We start from the raw sequence: 12,824 nt of genomic DNA on the forward strand, positions 1-12,824 counted from the left end.
AGTGCCTTTGTTGCGTTTCAATTTTTTCCTCATCTCCATGACGTCATTGCTCAATTCAAACATAAAGTACGTGACTTCATAACAAACAAGATGGATTTTATGTGTGGAGCTTCGTTTATGATTGCCACATCAAATGGTCACAGTTCGGTAACTAAGGTGAGTTGAAGTATGAGTTCAGAAAAAAATCAGGATGTGATTATTACTTTTTATCAGCTTAATTTGCCCTATGGAATTCCCAGGCAGCCTATTGAGTAAAAGTGAAAAAGATTAAAACCAAACTACCCCTTATCCTCGAACCTTTGTATATTTGTCATTTATTTCATGTCACATACTAAGAAAACAAGAATACAAATTCGAATCCTGAACTGTACTGTAATAGCTTTCACCATCCACTGAGTAAGTTAATGACTTGATTTGGTATGCCCACCCTTGCTGGCAATCCACATGCGCAAACGGAAGGTTGGCAGCTCCAACTCACGAACAAGCACGAGTGCAAGCCGGAGTGTCTGGTGCCTACCGGTCATACGCGTCGCCAGTTGTACACTTGCCACTGCCAAGAGCCTTGGGCAACCCAGTGAGTCAAGGTAGACTTTTCATTGAAAAGGGCCCTTAGTCGGCAAGAGAACAACGCCTGCGAGAACAACTCCCAGTTTCCAGTCAATTCTTACAATTTCAGCCCAGGCTTATTTGACTCATCCACCTGTTTGAAGTTGACAAGGTAAGACAAAAAGAGACTGGCACCTGGGTGAAAAAAGAGAAGTTTTATAGCTGATTGAAGGGGTACGTTTTAAGGAGTCCTTTTGAACTTTATAGACTTTGTATAGTTGATAATAAAAAGTTTGCTTGAGACGTGATAAACCGCTAGTAGTGCCTGCGGTTTTTGCTTTTTTAGTAAAGACACATAACTTTCATAATTCACTCATAGTGGTTAATTGATAGTCGAGATCTTGGCACAAGGGCGACTTTTCTCAAGGGCCCTCTTTTTAATCCCTACAAAGTTTTGTGAAACTCTTTAGAGTTGAATGATTGTAGTATTACGAAATGATGGAAGTCATTGCTTCAAGTATTACAATGAGAGAATTCGTAGTTTTTGATGATCGAAATTGTCATGTGGTTGGTTCATTTGCTCGCTCGACAGCTGTATTTGGTTGATTGAGGTTTTGTTAAACGTTTTAGGAATAAAGTCTGACACAATGCGGTAGGTAGCTCAGAGCTAGTGATGGGATCGAACAAATTTCCAAAATCAGGATCGCCAGAAAGCTAGGAAAGTCAAAGCACTGGCCTTTTCTAGCGTATCGTAGAGTATTAGGCTTGACCAAAAAGGTGACCCTGGTTTGATCGGAGAAACTTCAGGGTTACTTTTTGTGATTAACTAATGGGTTTTCGATTTTCCGCTAGTAATGCCGTATGCCATTGAAAATGTACTTGCAACCTCCGGTGATTTTTTGTTTGATCCCCATCAGTACTCAGAGCTCAGTTTCCTAGCATGAGAGAGGTCCCTGGTTCGATACTCTACCCCGGCCTTTTTTAAGAAAAGTTACAGCTGCTAACCAGATCCACAGACGAAGAATCAATCTGAGACTATTTATGACATTGCTTGCAGGAATTTGGAAATGGATGGTGTGATGGCTGGCTTCTCTGGCCCTATGCCTTTCACCCTAAAGCACATTACAATATAAAAAAAGCCTCATCTTAAAAATGAAATTTTCATTTCAAAAATTTCAGTTATGAATTTTGAAGTAGTAATTTGTCGGCTTGTTTCTAGGATTTGCGATATCTCCTTCAGGTTATAATTCGCTCAAGATTTCAAGAATCCGTTAGAATTGCATATACCTGAATTCAAAAATTGTTAAGAAAGTTCCACTGTTAATGCTGAAATGATTTATCTTTGTTTGAAACAATTATCCTCAACAAAATGTGACAAATCTCAAGTACGTGCATTATTTTTTTTCAATTCACGTGCAGTTGTACAGGAAGTTCAGATACTAATTTTGTTATCAACACCTTCGAAGATTCGCTACAACTTTAAAAACGTGACTGAACCCCCTGGAAAATGCGTGATTTTCATTCAGTGGTAAGTCCGAATGGACGGAATACATATTCATGTGATCATGGCAAACTGGAAATGTCTCGTGTCCCATTTTGGGCTTATAGTTAACCATTGAACACTCAGATAATGTTTTTATTTCCACCTTGAGCAAAATTTCGAGACGGTTTTTTGTTACCGGCTTACTTCTTGCGACAATTCAGACTAACCACGCCTGAGGAAACCGATTACTCTTTTGTAAACTTTCTTTAATTTCTGCTCAACGCTCAAACAGACCATGTTTAACACCCAAGAGGTGTTATCAATTTAGTTTCCCACAAGTGATACCTGACCAACTAAATGGCAACCATTAACTCGATCATTTATTGTAAACCTCGCTTGAATCAAGTGAGCTTTGATCTACTTATACGTTTGATAAGTTTGTCGATTTGGCTAGAAGAATTTTCGCGCATTTCTATGCACCCTTACGAAAAGAGCATACGTACTTAGCATTGGTTTTCCATTACCATCAACTTTGCTTGCATGCATGAAAGTAGAACAATGTATCCAAAATGTGTCGCAAGCACTCAAAAGCACTTCATTACGCCAAGAGTTAGCACTTTCTTGAACAACTCGTTTTCAATCAGCAGCATTTCAAACGGGTGTTATTACTCTTGATCCATGCCCTTTGATTTTGCCCTATTGTATAACGTGCACTGCATCCCTAAGTTTAAAAAGCTTGTTTTACTAGTTCTAACAGGAAAATGTTTCAATGTCTTCCACTAAAATACCTTTTATCCTCTTTTGGATTTAAAGTGCTTCATCATTTCTGGTCTTTTCCATGTTGAACCAAGGTACATGTGCACCTCTCAGGCAAACTGGCAAACTGAATGAATGATCAATGAGCCACAATTAGAAGCCTTTCACGCTTCAACAGTTTGCAACTCTACAACAAACAGCTCAATTGTTGAAAACAAAACCGTTTGCAGGGCTCTAACTCAACGTGGAATTTTCATGAAATTGAAGTTAATGATATGAACCGATCAAGACCTCAAAACGTTTCCTTGTCCTTGATCTTTTTGTACTATGAGAAGTCCTTCATGACTTTGTCTACAGTGTATATAGCCAAATCAACACTTAAACGTTGTTGCTAAAGGCTAGCCATAAGTAAATAACCAAGGGTTTGCTTGACTTGAATTTAACTGGTGTACATTGCTTGACTTGTTTTTGTCTTTCCCCTTTGCGTGGGAGCCAAAATTGTGACTGAAAGACTCAGTTCCATTCACTGCTCTGTCGAGTCGTAATTGGTTTTAGAACAGAAAACCACTTAGCATCAAACTGATCGTTCAAATGAATGCGCTGAAAATGTGCAAAGGGGTCATCCTGAGCCAAATAGAATAGAGTATTCCCGTCTCGTAGTAGCGACTTTTAGTCAACGATTATTGTCGTTTTATTCTACTTGTGAAGTGGAAAACAATCAGCTGCCTTTTTATGGAGCACAAATAAAGAAAGACAAGCTGCAGTGCAAAACCTGCGCTATGAATAGATTTAATTTGTCATTTAATTCAATTTACCAGCTTGCCAGCTTGATTAAGCCAACAATATTCTGATATCATGTTAGTTTAGTAGTTTTGGAGCAAAACTACACATCAAATGACTTCTTCTAAATTTTACAACCGAACTCATCCAATTAATGACACTTCAGCTGGATCACGGTGCCAGTTGTCGGTAATGTTTGTCTCCACTCAACACCCAAAATTAGGGTGCCGTCCGTTTTGTACTGTTTTTCCTTCATTTCACAGACCGAATTGCTTGTGGTTGTTATTCTACCCTGTAGATTGATTTTTATTTGCTTTTCTGGAGATTCGCTCCAATTTGGGTGAAGGATCGATCTTCAATCATTCGGTTGCCAGGAATAACATAGCTGGCTTGGATGATCCTGAATGGCCGTGTACTAAAGAGTTGGTTAACCAATTTTAGCGTATCTTTCCTTCCCTGTATTGAATGAATAGATGTGGTGGCGTGCCTTTGATGGCCCTCCCGCAATTGTCTGAGAACATACGCCGAATTCGAAGTCACCTTGACTGAATCGCCTCCTTCCCCCTCCCTTCAATGACTTCAATGGAATTTTATGGTGAAAGGAAATTGTGGTATGATGTATTTCTGCCAGTCGTGTGCACCACGATCGTATGGCTGATCGATTGTCAGACCTCAACAGACACTCGAGAGTTGAATTTAGTTGTCCGAGTAGAGGACTCGGCGAACGATTTGATTTGTGACTCACTTGACGCATCGGTTGGCGAGCCGATTGTTCGTTATGGGAAACAAGTTGTCCAATGGTGGGAAATCGCATTCGAGGTGAAACACAAGCGTTGATTCAGTGTACAATGGGTGTTCTGGCTTCATTTCCTACCATCAATAATCAAGAAAATCCGAGCTTGAGCGATTATTCTTCACCCAAGTGTGTTCTTGTCACTTCCAGATCGACGCGTGAACTCTCATACCGCACCCAAAAGCGAGCGTTACTCCAATCAAACAACAATAATAATAATAATTACGATACCATGAGTTCCTTGGCCAAGTTGAAGTCTGTCACCACGGTCGTGGCTGACACGGGCGACTTTGAGGCCATGAAGACCTTTCAACCCCAAGATGCCACCACCAACCCTTCGCTGATCTTGGCGGCTGCAGGCATGGACCAGTACAAGGCTTTGGTGGACCAAGCCGTTAGCTTTGGCAAGCAACAGGGCGGTTCCTTGGAGGGCCAAGTGGAAGCGGCTGTGGACAAGTTGTTCGTGCTGTTCGGGTGCGAGATCCTTAAGATTGTTCCTGGTCGAGTATCCACTGAGGTGGACGCCAGGTTGTCCTTTGACAAGGAGGCTCAGGTAAGGTGTTAATGTTACTTTTCGAGTGTTAGCCAAACCAAGTACAACGAAAGTATTAGTTGTACTTGGCAAAACATACAAGTAGAAGGACATGGTTAACGTCAGTATTTTTGCTTATAATTTTGATGTCGAAATCACCCAATTGATACTAGTTTAAAGAGGAGGAGGTGTTATTTGACTTATGCAATAAAAAAAAATGGTAAAATTCCTTATATTTTCCTTCGTCAGTAATAGTGTTGCTCAGAAAAAATGAGCACACTTTTTCACCTAGATGTAACTTCCAAATTTCCTACTTATCCAAAACACTGATCCAAAATTTGTAAATAAAGATAAGTGTTATAACTTATCAGTTATGACCACCTACCGTGAAAACATCTTTTTTTTTTGAGTATTACAGTTGACCAAGGCAAAGCACCTCATCAAACTTTACGAAGAGGAGGGAATTTCTAAAGACCGCATCCTCATCAAACTCAGCTCCACTTGGGAGGGTATCCAAGCTGCCAGAGAACTGGAGAGGGACCACGGGATCCACTGTAATCTGACCCTGTTGTTTTCCATGGCTCAAGCTGTGGCTTGTGCCGATGCGGGCGTGACCTTAATCTCTCCATTCGTGGGACGCATCTTGGACTGGCATGTGGCCCACAACCCCGAGAAGAAGTCCTACGAGCCTCTGGAAGACCCTGGGGTTGTTTCTGTGACCAAAATCTACAACTACTACAAACGTTTCGATTACAAGACTGTCGTGATGGGGGCCTCTTTCCGTAACGTTGGCGAGGTAAAGCAAATGTTATTTTTGGGTCGAGAGCATGTCGTGATGAAGGTCTTTTTTCGTATTTAGGTCAAGGCATTGGCTGGATGTGATCTGCTGACCATTAGCCCCAAGCTTCTGGCTGAATTGGAAAATTCTCAAGATGAAATGCCCGAGTACCTGGATGCAAAAAAGGCCAAAGCTTTGGAACTGGAAAAGTTCGATATGGATGAGAAGGCCTTTCGATGGATGATGAACGAAGACCAGATGGCTACGGATAAGCTCAGTGAAGGCATTCGCAAGTTCGCTCAAGACCAAAACAAGATGGATGCCATGGTTCGCAAGCTTTTGCAAGGTTGAGGGATTCACATTTGGCGGGAACACGCTCTATACTTATCATCGCGACTTTTGAATATTTTGTATTTGTTGAGGAATAACTTGTTCATGTCATATAATCATAACAAATCCAATGTTTTCAGATTTACTGAGAGGAATAAATTATGATATTATTATTACCAATTCACCATTGACTTTCTTCTCAAAGAGCACTATTTGTGTAAAACAATACTCTGCCCAATTTTTGACCTCATTTTACGACTAATCCTGAAACTTCACTGGATCGATTGCCTTACCGAACTTAATTTTAAGTGATAGCTAAGGCTTAAGCGGCAAAGTATCCATGTGGAAGTAGTTTCTAAATTATATGTCCTCTTTTTTCCTTTTCTTATCAGGGCACCACCTAATGGTGAGATTTTAAATGCATGGTTAAAGTCAGGGCTTGAACCGAAAAAAGTAATGCGTTACTGTTACTTTGCAGAAAAAGTAACGCTTTACCGTTACCAATACCTTTTAGAAAAAGTAACGCGTTACCGTTACCTGTTACTTTTGTAGAAAAAAGAAAACCTAAAACTGCGAGAAAAACGCTTATAGTAAATATGACGTGAAACAAATGACTCCTGCGATTATTTATTTGACCCCATCATTGGCAAATAAATCATTACATTTGAGAGGGAATCTAAAAAAAAATCACTCGTTAAGTAGAGAAGAAAGTAAAGGTAACGGGACGGCTAAAACAACCGTTCCATTACAATTACCGTTACTTTTTCAGGAAAGAAACGAGTTACCGGTAGCGCTACTCAAAAAGTAGCGCCTTTACTCGTAACGCATTACTTCGAGTCCTGATTAAAATTCATCATTGCTACAACATCATGAGGCGCAATCGTTTCAAATTCGTCTTAAGATAAGGAAATTCGTGTTCCAGCTCTTCTACGCTCTTCTTCAGGTTTGCATTTTGTTCTTGAAGTTGTTCCAATTCATCTTGGAACTTCTCATCAGATTTGGAATACATCTTGTATTTACGCTCCTTCACGGAACGATACCACTTGGAGCGAGTTTGAAGCTGCAGAATCTGAGCTAGTTTCGTATCTTTCAAATCATGATGAGCTTCTATCTCTTTGGAAATCTCTTCAGAGGTTTGTCGAATCGATTTCAAAAGCTTCCCTCGATGTTCCAATTCCTGTTCCAGGTCTTCGTGGCGAGAATTTTTGCTCGTGCACAACTGTTTCAAAGCTTGCTCCTCTCTATGAACCTTTCTGAACTTGGCTTTCAAATCCTCAATCTTCTTGTTCATCATAGATTTGCTCAACTGAGGCTTCTTTGCTTGATGAAGGTGAGAGTTATTGGCAGCCTTGTCCACTAGAGTCTCCCTTCGTTGAACAGTGTTTTGAATGTTTTCAATGAGAACCTTGGACTGTCGTTCCACCTGTTCTAGACGCAATTGCAATCTATGAACCTCGCTCCTCAGTCCCTCAAGTTCTCCTTCACGACCACGTTGACTGGAGATAAGGTCGTGAGTATCCTTGCAAGCTTTCATCCTGTCCTCCCATTCCACCATTTGAGCTTCGGCTTCCAAAGCGTTTTGCTTCTCAGTCTCAATTTCGAGGTCCAGGTCACTGACCCATGTTTGCAAATCATCCACAGCCTTTTGGACGCTTTCCAAAGCTTCAAGATCGGTTATCTCTTTGCTCTCCAGGATTTTCAGCCCATCTTCGTAACGCGCCTGTTCGTTTTGAATTTGAGCGTTTAACCGACCCACATATCCATCTTTCGCTTCTAATCGTCGCTGAATATGGTCCACACTCTGTTCCATGGCAATCATTTCCTTTTCCAATTTCCGTTTCTTCTCCTCCAAAATCAAGTACTTCCGCGTTTTCTCGTTCAAGATCTCGTTCAGCGAGCTCCTTTCATTGGTCCGTTCAATGAACTGTTGTTGGTACTTGATCCATTGGATCTTGGCCTGGTTGCAAAATTCTGTGACATCCGTGATTTCCATCTGAACTCGTCTCAGCTCGTTTTCCAAGGGACTCAGACCTTGACCAGTCTTCGCGTCGGTCAGCTCGGCCTTCAATTTATGCTTGAGGTCAATTGCACTCTGTCGTTTGTCGATCAGGGCTTGCGTTCGAGTAAGCTTCTGTTCCAGTTTATCCAGGGTCTTGTTCAAGACGTCATTCTGACGTTTGATCTTGACCTCATCATCTAAAGTGGAGCTATTCATGGCCTGCTTTTCATAGATCTTCTGAGTGGTCACCGACAGCTGATTCTGAAACTCTGCCAATTTGGACTCCAAATCCGATCTCTCATTCCTCAGGGTTTGGACGATCTTGTCGGCGTATTTTGAGGTTTTTTCGGCGCAACTTTGATCGCGACAAAGCAGGAAGATTTGATCTTCCAATTCAATCTTGTCTTTGTCCAGAGTCTCCACATTCTTTCTCAAGGTCTGGATTTGATGCTCGACCTGTTTCACTTCGCTCTCAGTGGCTTCCAATGTGTTCAAAGTGTTACGACGAGCCTCTTGTGCCGTTGTCAAGTCGGTTCTTGCGTCATTGATGGATTCTTCCGTTCGCTTGATTTGAGCCTTTCTCTGGGAGGCCAGCTTTTCCAGCCTTTGCTCGATAGAGGTCTTCTGTTCATGGGTTTCTTGTTGTTCCACAATCTCCTTTTTGGTACCATCCATCTCGGCCCTAATCCGTTTCAAATCCAGCTCTTGGGTGTGCAAGGTTGATTGCAAGCTTTGGATAGATTCGTCTTGTTTGGACACATTTAATATGGAGTTGGTCCATTTTTGGAGCAAGAGACTCTTCTCCTTTTTCACATTGTCCACCTCGTCCTCAGCCTTGCGCAACGTATCCTTCATGTCTTGCGTTTGTTCTTGGACGGCTATGGTCTAAAAGTTGAAAGTACATGCGTTTCAACCAACCAAATGCGGGACAAAGATAACCTAACCTAATCTTGATGGATGAATATTCAGATCATGCTGATTGCAAGATGATTCGAACCAACGGAAATATCTGTTTTATAATTGCAATAATCAAATTAACTTATTTCTAAAGTTTAGGCATTAAATCATCGATTTTCATTGAACAGATAAAAAGTCATCTTCGGCATTTTCTGTGACATAAAGAGGGCTAAATGTAGAGGGCTCTAGTTAAAAGCAATCAGAAATAAAAAAAAACTTGGTTTATCTCAGCTTCAGGGCACATTTTCGTAATAATTCAGTCTCTAACTGCTCCTGAATACACCTAAAAACGGAATATCCTCGTTTGCAAGCATCACTTTCTTTACCTGCTCCCGATATTCCAAGGATTGCCGCTCCATATCCTCGATCTTTTGTTGGAGACGATCCAAATAAAGATCTTGTAGTCGTTTCTCCTCCTGGATTTGATTGAAATCTTTCGCAGTTTTTGCAGCCATTGTGTTGCTGGCATTCACATCGCCTGCCGCATCCACTCTACGGGCTTCAAAGAGGATCTGCTTGTACAAGATTTGGTTGTAGGCATCTTTCAGGTTTTGTTTCCTTTGAACGGATTCTCGCAACTGAATCAGTTTCGAATGGACCATTTGTTCCAACTCTTGATTATCATGTTCCAGTTTTCGGCGAACCAAAGTGACCTCGTGGAGTTCTTCGGTGATGGCCATCAATTTTTTTTCATCTTTCTTCAAAAGGCTCTGAGCCTCATACAGCTCTTTGGTCTTCTGAGTCTTAAGTTTGGCCTTGGCTTCCTTCTCTTGTCTGAGAGCCTTTATTTTCAGTTCAGTTTCTTCAACACGTTTGTTCAAAACTTGGTTCAAGGCCTTTTGAAAGGCCTGTAGTTTAGGATGATCCGCCTCCATTTTTGTATCCCAAACATTTGCTCTTCATTGATCCCACAAAATTGTTCCAAGTTGTGTTCCCTCTTCATATCATTGACCTCCCCCCATTGCTTTCCAAATTTGTCCGTCATATCATACCTGGATGGAACAAAGCATAGGCATCTTCAAAGAACCTGTCTGTAAACGATTGTCCATTGGGAATTAAGTCAATGAAGCGATGATTTTGAACTAAATATTAGATTTCAAACTATAACTCAGCCACTCTCATGATTGATATTTGAAAATAGAAAAATTGATGAATTGTGACAGTTGAACATTGGATGAAGATTCATCAAAGACAAGGCTTTTCAGTTGCAAAAACATTGAATTGGTAGAAAAGTTACAAGCACAACTAAAATTCTATACAGTGTGTTTGAGGACGCCGACCCATCCCTAGCTCTTACCAACAGCCAGAAAAAATGTTCAATCAGCAGACGTAAACAGACAAGTAACAACAACCAAAACTTCAAAGATCAAAAACAAAAATGCATAACCAAGAAATCACAATTGAAATAATGCCACCCACAAATCAAGTGGTTTGGCCAATAGAAAATAATCTGTCAAAAAAACGTGAGCTGACTTGACTTCATCGACATCGGGAACTATTTTTATAGGTTCTTAACTAATTGGCTCATTGTTGGTTGAGCAATTCACATGTGTTTTGATGTAATTTATGACTGATACTACTGTTTCATCATAGAGAAGGTAAACGTTATTCTCCACCGATTAGTTGGCGGTGCTACTTTTTTAAACTTAACCTAACCTTATCAAACCTAACCTAACCTAACCCAAACTAACCTAACACGATATTAATAGCCTTTAAGGTCTCTCTCCAAACATTTCTAACAGTTTGTCACAAATTCAAAAATGAGCAACGCCAACTAATCGGTGGAGAATAACGTTTATCCATAGAGAATATATGGTCAATAGCAAAAAATGATCATTGCATGGAGTATTATTACTACTTCGCCATGACATATTTGATAGACCTTATAATCCACTAATTAGGTTACCTTCTTGCACCGGGGTTTGAACCCACGACACCTGGGTGAAGATCTTTTCCTTGTTCGCTAACTTTACGTAAAATCAAACGGTAATAAATGATCAATCCTAAACTAGATATTTAAGTTATACAACAATATATCAAATAATTTAGCCGTTTGACCTTTGCAAGGAGTTCTCCAGACAGAGCCGTCCTTGACCTTTGGTATGATTTTACACAATACCTGAATTAAGCAGATTTCACCCAATCTCGGTGACAAATCAAAGTTTTCCAAGCACTGGCCAACTATTTTCCACTCTCTTTTCAGAATATCATTGCCTCAAATGCCAAAAGGTGTTCAGCACTTCCAACGGTTTGAAAAGTCATTCAACGGCGGACAAATGTCAAAGCTCCATTTGCGGCCAAGATCACATCCATGAGCTCATCGATAGCCGATTTAATTCCATAGCGGAAGCCAAAGCCAGGATCTTTGATCAAGAATTGGACAAGATCTTTGTAGTGGTGGGTTCCCGGGAAGACAACATCCGGTACCAATGTCGACAAAGAGACATGTCCAGAAATTCTAATCCTAAAGAGCATGAGTCCAAAACCAAGAGACGTAACCGAAAGCCGATCAATCGATGCGCTTGTGCCGCCTCTTTGAACATCCGGAAGATCCGGCTTTGTTATTGCGAAAATCCAGAGTCCAATCCTTTCTGCGAGAAGTTTCAGACTCAATTTCAGCTTTTAGGCTGTTTGACCCATTCCCACCGACCTCAGAAACAGTTCCTCCGGATACCAAAAGTGAAGAGGGACATGCTTCTCTCGTTGATGGAGATCGGAGTGCCCAAGAAGGTGATTTTAGACAAGTATTGCTCGTCTGAGAATCTTGATGAGACAGAGGGCAAGATCGTGACCCTTAAAGATCTGGATAACTTTGAAAAGCACCACAGGAAATTCCGGAAAACTTCGGGTCCACCACGTTTGCAGAAAGTTCCATGTCAAGAATGCAAGCTTTCCCAGCCTAACTCATGTCCTCATGATCCAATGGTGGTGTTAACCTTGGATAAATTCTCCAACGAGGATCATGATTATTGCTCAACCAATGTTATGATTCCCGTGCCTAAATTGGTAACTGTCCAATTAGACCAACACCTTATTAGACGGCCGGGATTATTTCATCAATGCCTTGGATTTTCCAGGATGACAAGTCTAACCAGTCAGATCGTAATCATCAATTCGAGCCAACAGACATTGAGGCCGTGGAAACTGAATCCAGCGCTCACAAAGTTGGTTTGTTTAAAATCTTGTTTACCTATTATACAGATTTTTTGATAGACCGTGTTCACTTTTTTTTACAGGATTTTGAGCTCAGGAAAACACGTATTTTAAAGGAACTTGATTCTCACCTGGGTCAAGTGGGTGCTGCAAGAGGGGAGAAATTACTTCATAAATTGTCAGACATCAATGGAGAGGCCAAAGCTTTCTTGACAGAACGCGCCAAAAGACCGAAATCCCAAGGCCGTGAAGAACACGGGCATCCTGAGCCGCTCAATTTGCTGAATGAGGACGCTGTCAGAATTTTGCTGGATAATCCTTTTGTTGTAAACGAGATGATTGAGCCTGTGGAGGATCAATATGCTTAGTTCTTGGCTTAGCACTTGATTCAACTTAAATGCCAATAAATGACGTTTTTGGTCTCGATGATATTATGACATATACGAGCTAGTTAGTTTTCATTAGGTTTTCGTCTGCTAAAAGGTTGCGTTTTAGGACTAGCTAAGTAAATCAAATGACAGATCACCTTTTCGGTCCTTTTTTAAGGCAAAAGTTAACGAATAAGTTCTAAGTTGATTAGGTCTACTGTTGTACGAACCAATGTCTTTTGACATTCTTAATCATTTGATTTATTTTACAAACTCTTCTTTTTTTGTTTTCATTTAGTTTTTTATTATCTGAATGCAAAGTAGTTGATTTTGAACAAACAAGGAAATA

The 12,824-nt window shown here is 40.7% G+C and overlaps 3 protein-coding genes across 5 annotated transcripts; 2 read left to right on the forward strand and 1 right to left on the reverse strand.

The window, feature by feature from the left end:
- Positions 1-429: 429 nt before the first annotated feature.
- On the forward strand, positions 430-6,178 carry LOC131892879 (transaldolase-like). 2 transcript variants are annotated; one of them, XM_059242747.1, is made up of 5 exons: positions 430-584; positions 677-718; positions 4,509-4,911; positions 5,309-5,686; positions 5,750-6,178. In XM_059242747.1, exons 1-5 carry the CDS (start codon positions 445-447, stop codon positions 6,017-6,019), a joined length of 1,233 nt encoding a protein of 410 aa, XP_059098730.1. In that variant the 5' UTR covers positions 430-444; the 3' UTR covers positions 6,020-6,178. The 2 variants fall into 2 exon arrangements, with proteins under 2 accessions (XP_059098730.1, XP_059098731.1); XM_059242748.1 differs by lacking the exons at positions 430-584; positions 677-718 and adding an exon at positions 4,100-4,384.
- A 427-nt stretch (positions 6,179-6,605) lies between these two features.
- Positions 6,606-9,978, reverse strand: LOC131892872 (coiled-coil domain-containing protein 40-like). Its single transcript, XM_059242734.1, has 2 exons — positions 9,281-9,978; positions 6,606-8,882 (listed from the first exon to the last, which is right to left on the reverse strand). The coding sequence occupies exons 1-2, from the start codon at positions 9,827-9,829 to the stop codon at positions 6,858-6,860; spliced, it is 2,574 nt and encodes an 857-aa protein (XP_059098717.1). The 5' UTR covers positions 9,830-9,978; the 3' UTR covers positions 6,606-6,857.
- LOC131892878 (uncharacterized) lies at positions 7,366-12,536 on the forward strand. Of its 2 annotated transcripts, none has more exons than XM_059242746.1 (4): positions 7,366-7,508; positions 11,158-11,960; positions 12,032-12,118; positions 12,191-12,536. In XM_059242746.1, exons 2-4 carry the CDS (start codon positions 11,400-11,402, stop codon positions 12,473-12,475), a joined length of 933 nt encoding a protein of 310 aa, XP_059098729.1. In that variant the 5' UTR covers positions 7,366-7,508; positions 11,158-11,399; the 3' UTR covers positions 12,476-12,536. The 2 variants fall into 2 exon arrangements, with proteins under 2 accessions (XP_059098729.1, XP_059098728.1); XM_059242745.1 differs by lacking the exon at positions 7,366-7,508 and adding an exon at positions 10,259-10,417.
- The last annotated feature ends 288 nt before the right edge of the window (positions 12,537-12,824 follow it).

Source organism: Tigriopus californicus, chromosome 2, assembly GCF_007210705.1.
Source record: "Tigriopus californicus strain San Diego chromosome 2, Tcal_SD_v2.1, whole genome shotgun sequence".
Lineage (NCBI taxonomy): Eukaryota > Metazoa > Arthropoda > Copepoda > Harpacticoida > Harpacticidae > Tigriopus > Tigriopus californicus.

Bases quoted from the DNA above. Each gene is read 5' to 3' on its own strand.
- LOC131892879 (XM_059242747.1), top strand. From the start codon at position 445: ATGCGCAAACGGAAGGTTGGCAGCTCCAACTCACGAACAAGCACGAGT. The intron at 585-676 runs GTAGACTTTTCA...TTACAATTTCAG, and splicing joins GGGCAACCCAGTGAGTCAAG to CCCAGGCTTATTTGACTCAT. The intron at 719-4,508 runs GTAAGACAAAAA...TGTCACTTCCAG, and splicing joins ACCTGTTTGAAGTTGACAAG to ATCGACGCGTGAACTCTCAT.
- LOC131892878 (XM_059242745.1), top strand. From the start codon at position 10,333: ATGCATAACCAAGAAATCACAATTGAAATAATGCCACCCACAAATCAA. The intron at 11,961-12,031 runs GTAACTGTCCAA...TGGATTTTCCAG, and splicing joins TGATTCCCGTGCCTAAATTG to GATGACAAGTCTAACCAGTC. The intron at 12,119-12,190 runs GTTGGTTTGTTT...TTTTTTTTACAG, and splicing joins CTGAATCCAGCGCTCACAAA to GATTTTGAGCTCAGGAAAAC.
- LOC131892872 (XM_059242734.1), bottom strand. From the start codon at position 9,829: ATGGAGGCGGATCATCCTAAACTACAGGCCTTTCAAAAGGCCTTGAAC. The intron at 8,883-9,280 runs GTAAAGAAAGTG...TTCAACTTTTAG, and splicing joins CCTTGGAATATCGGGAGCAG to ACCATAGCCGTCCAAGAACA.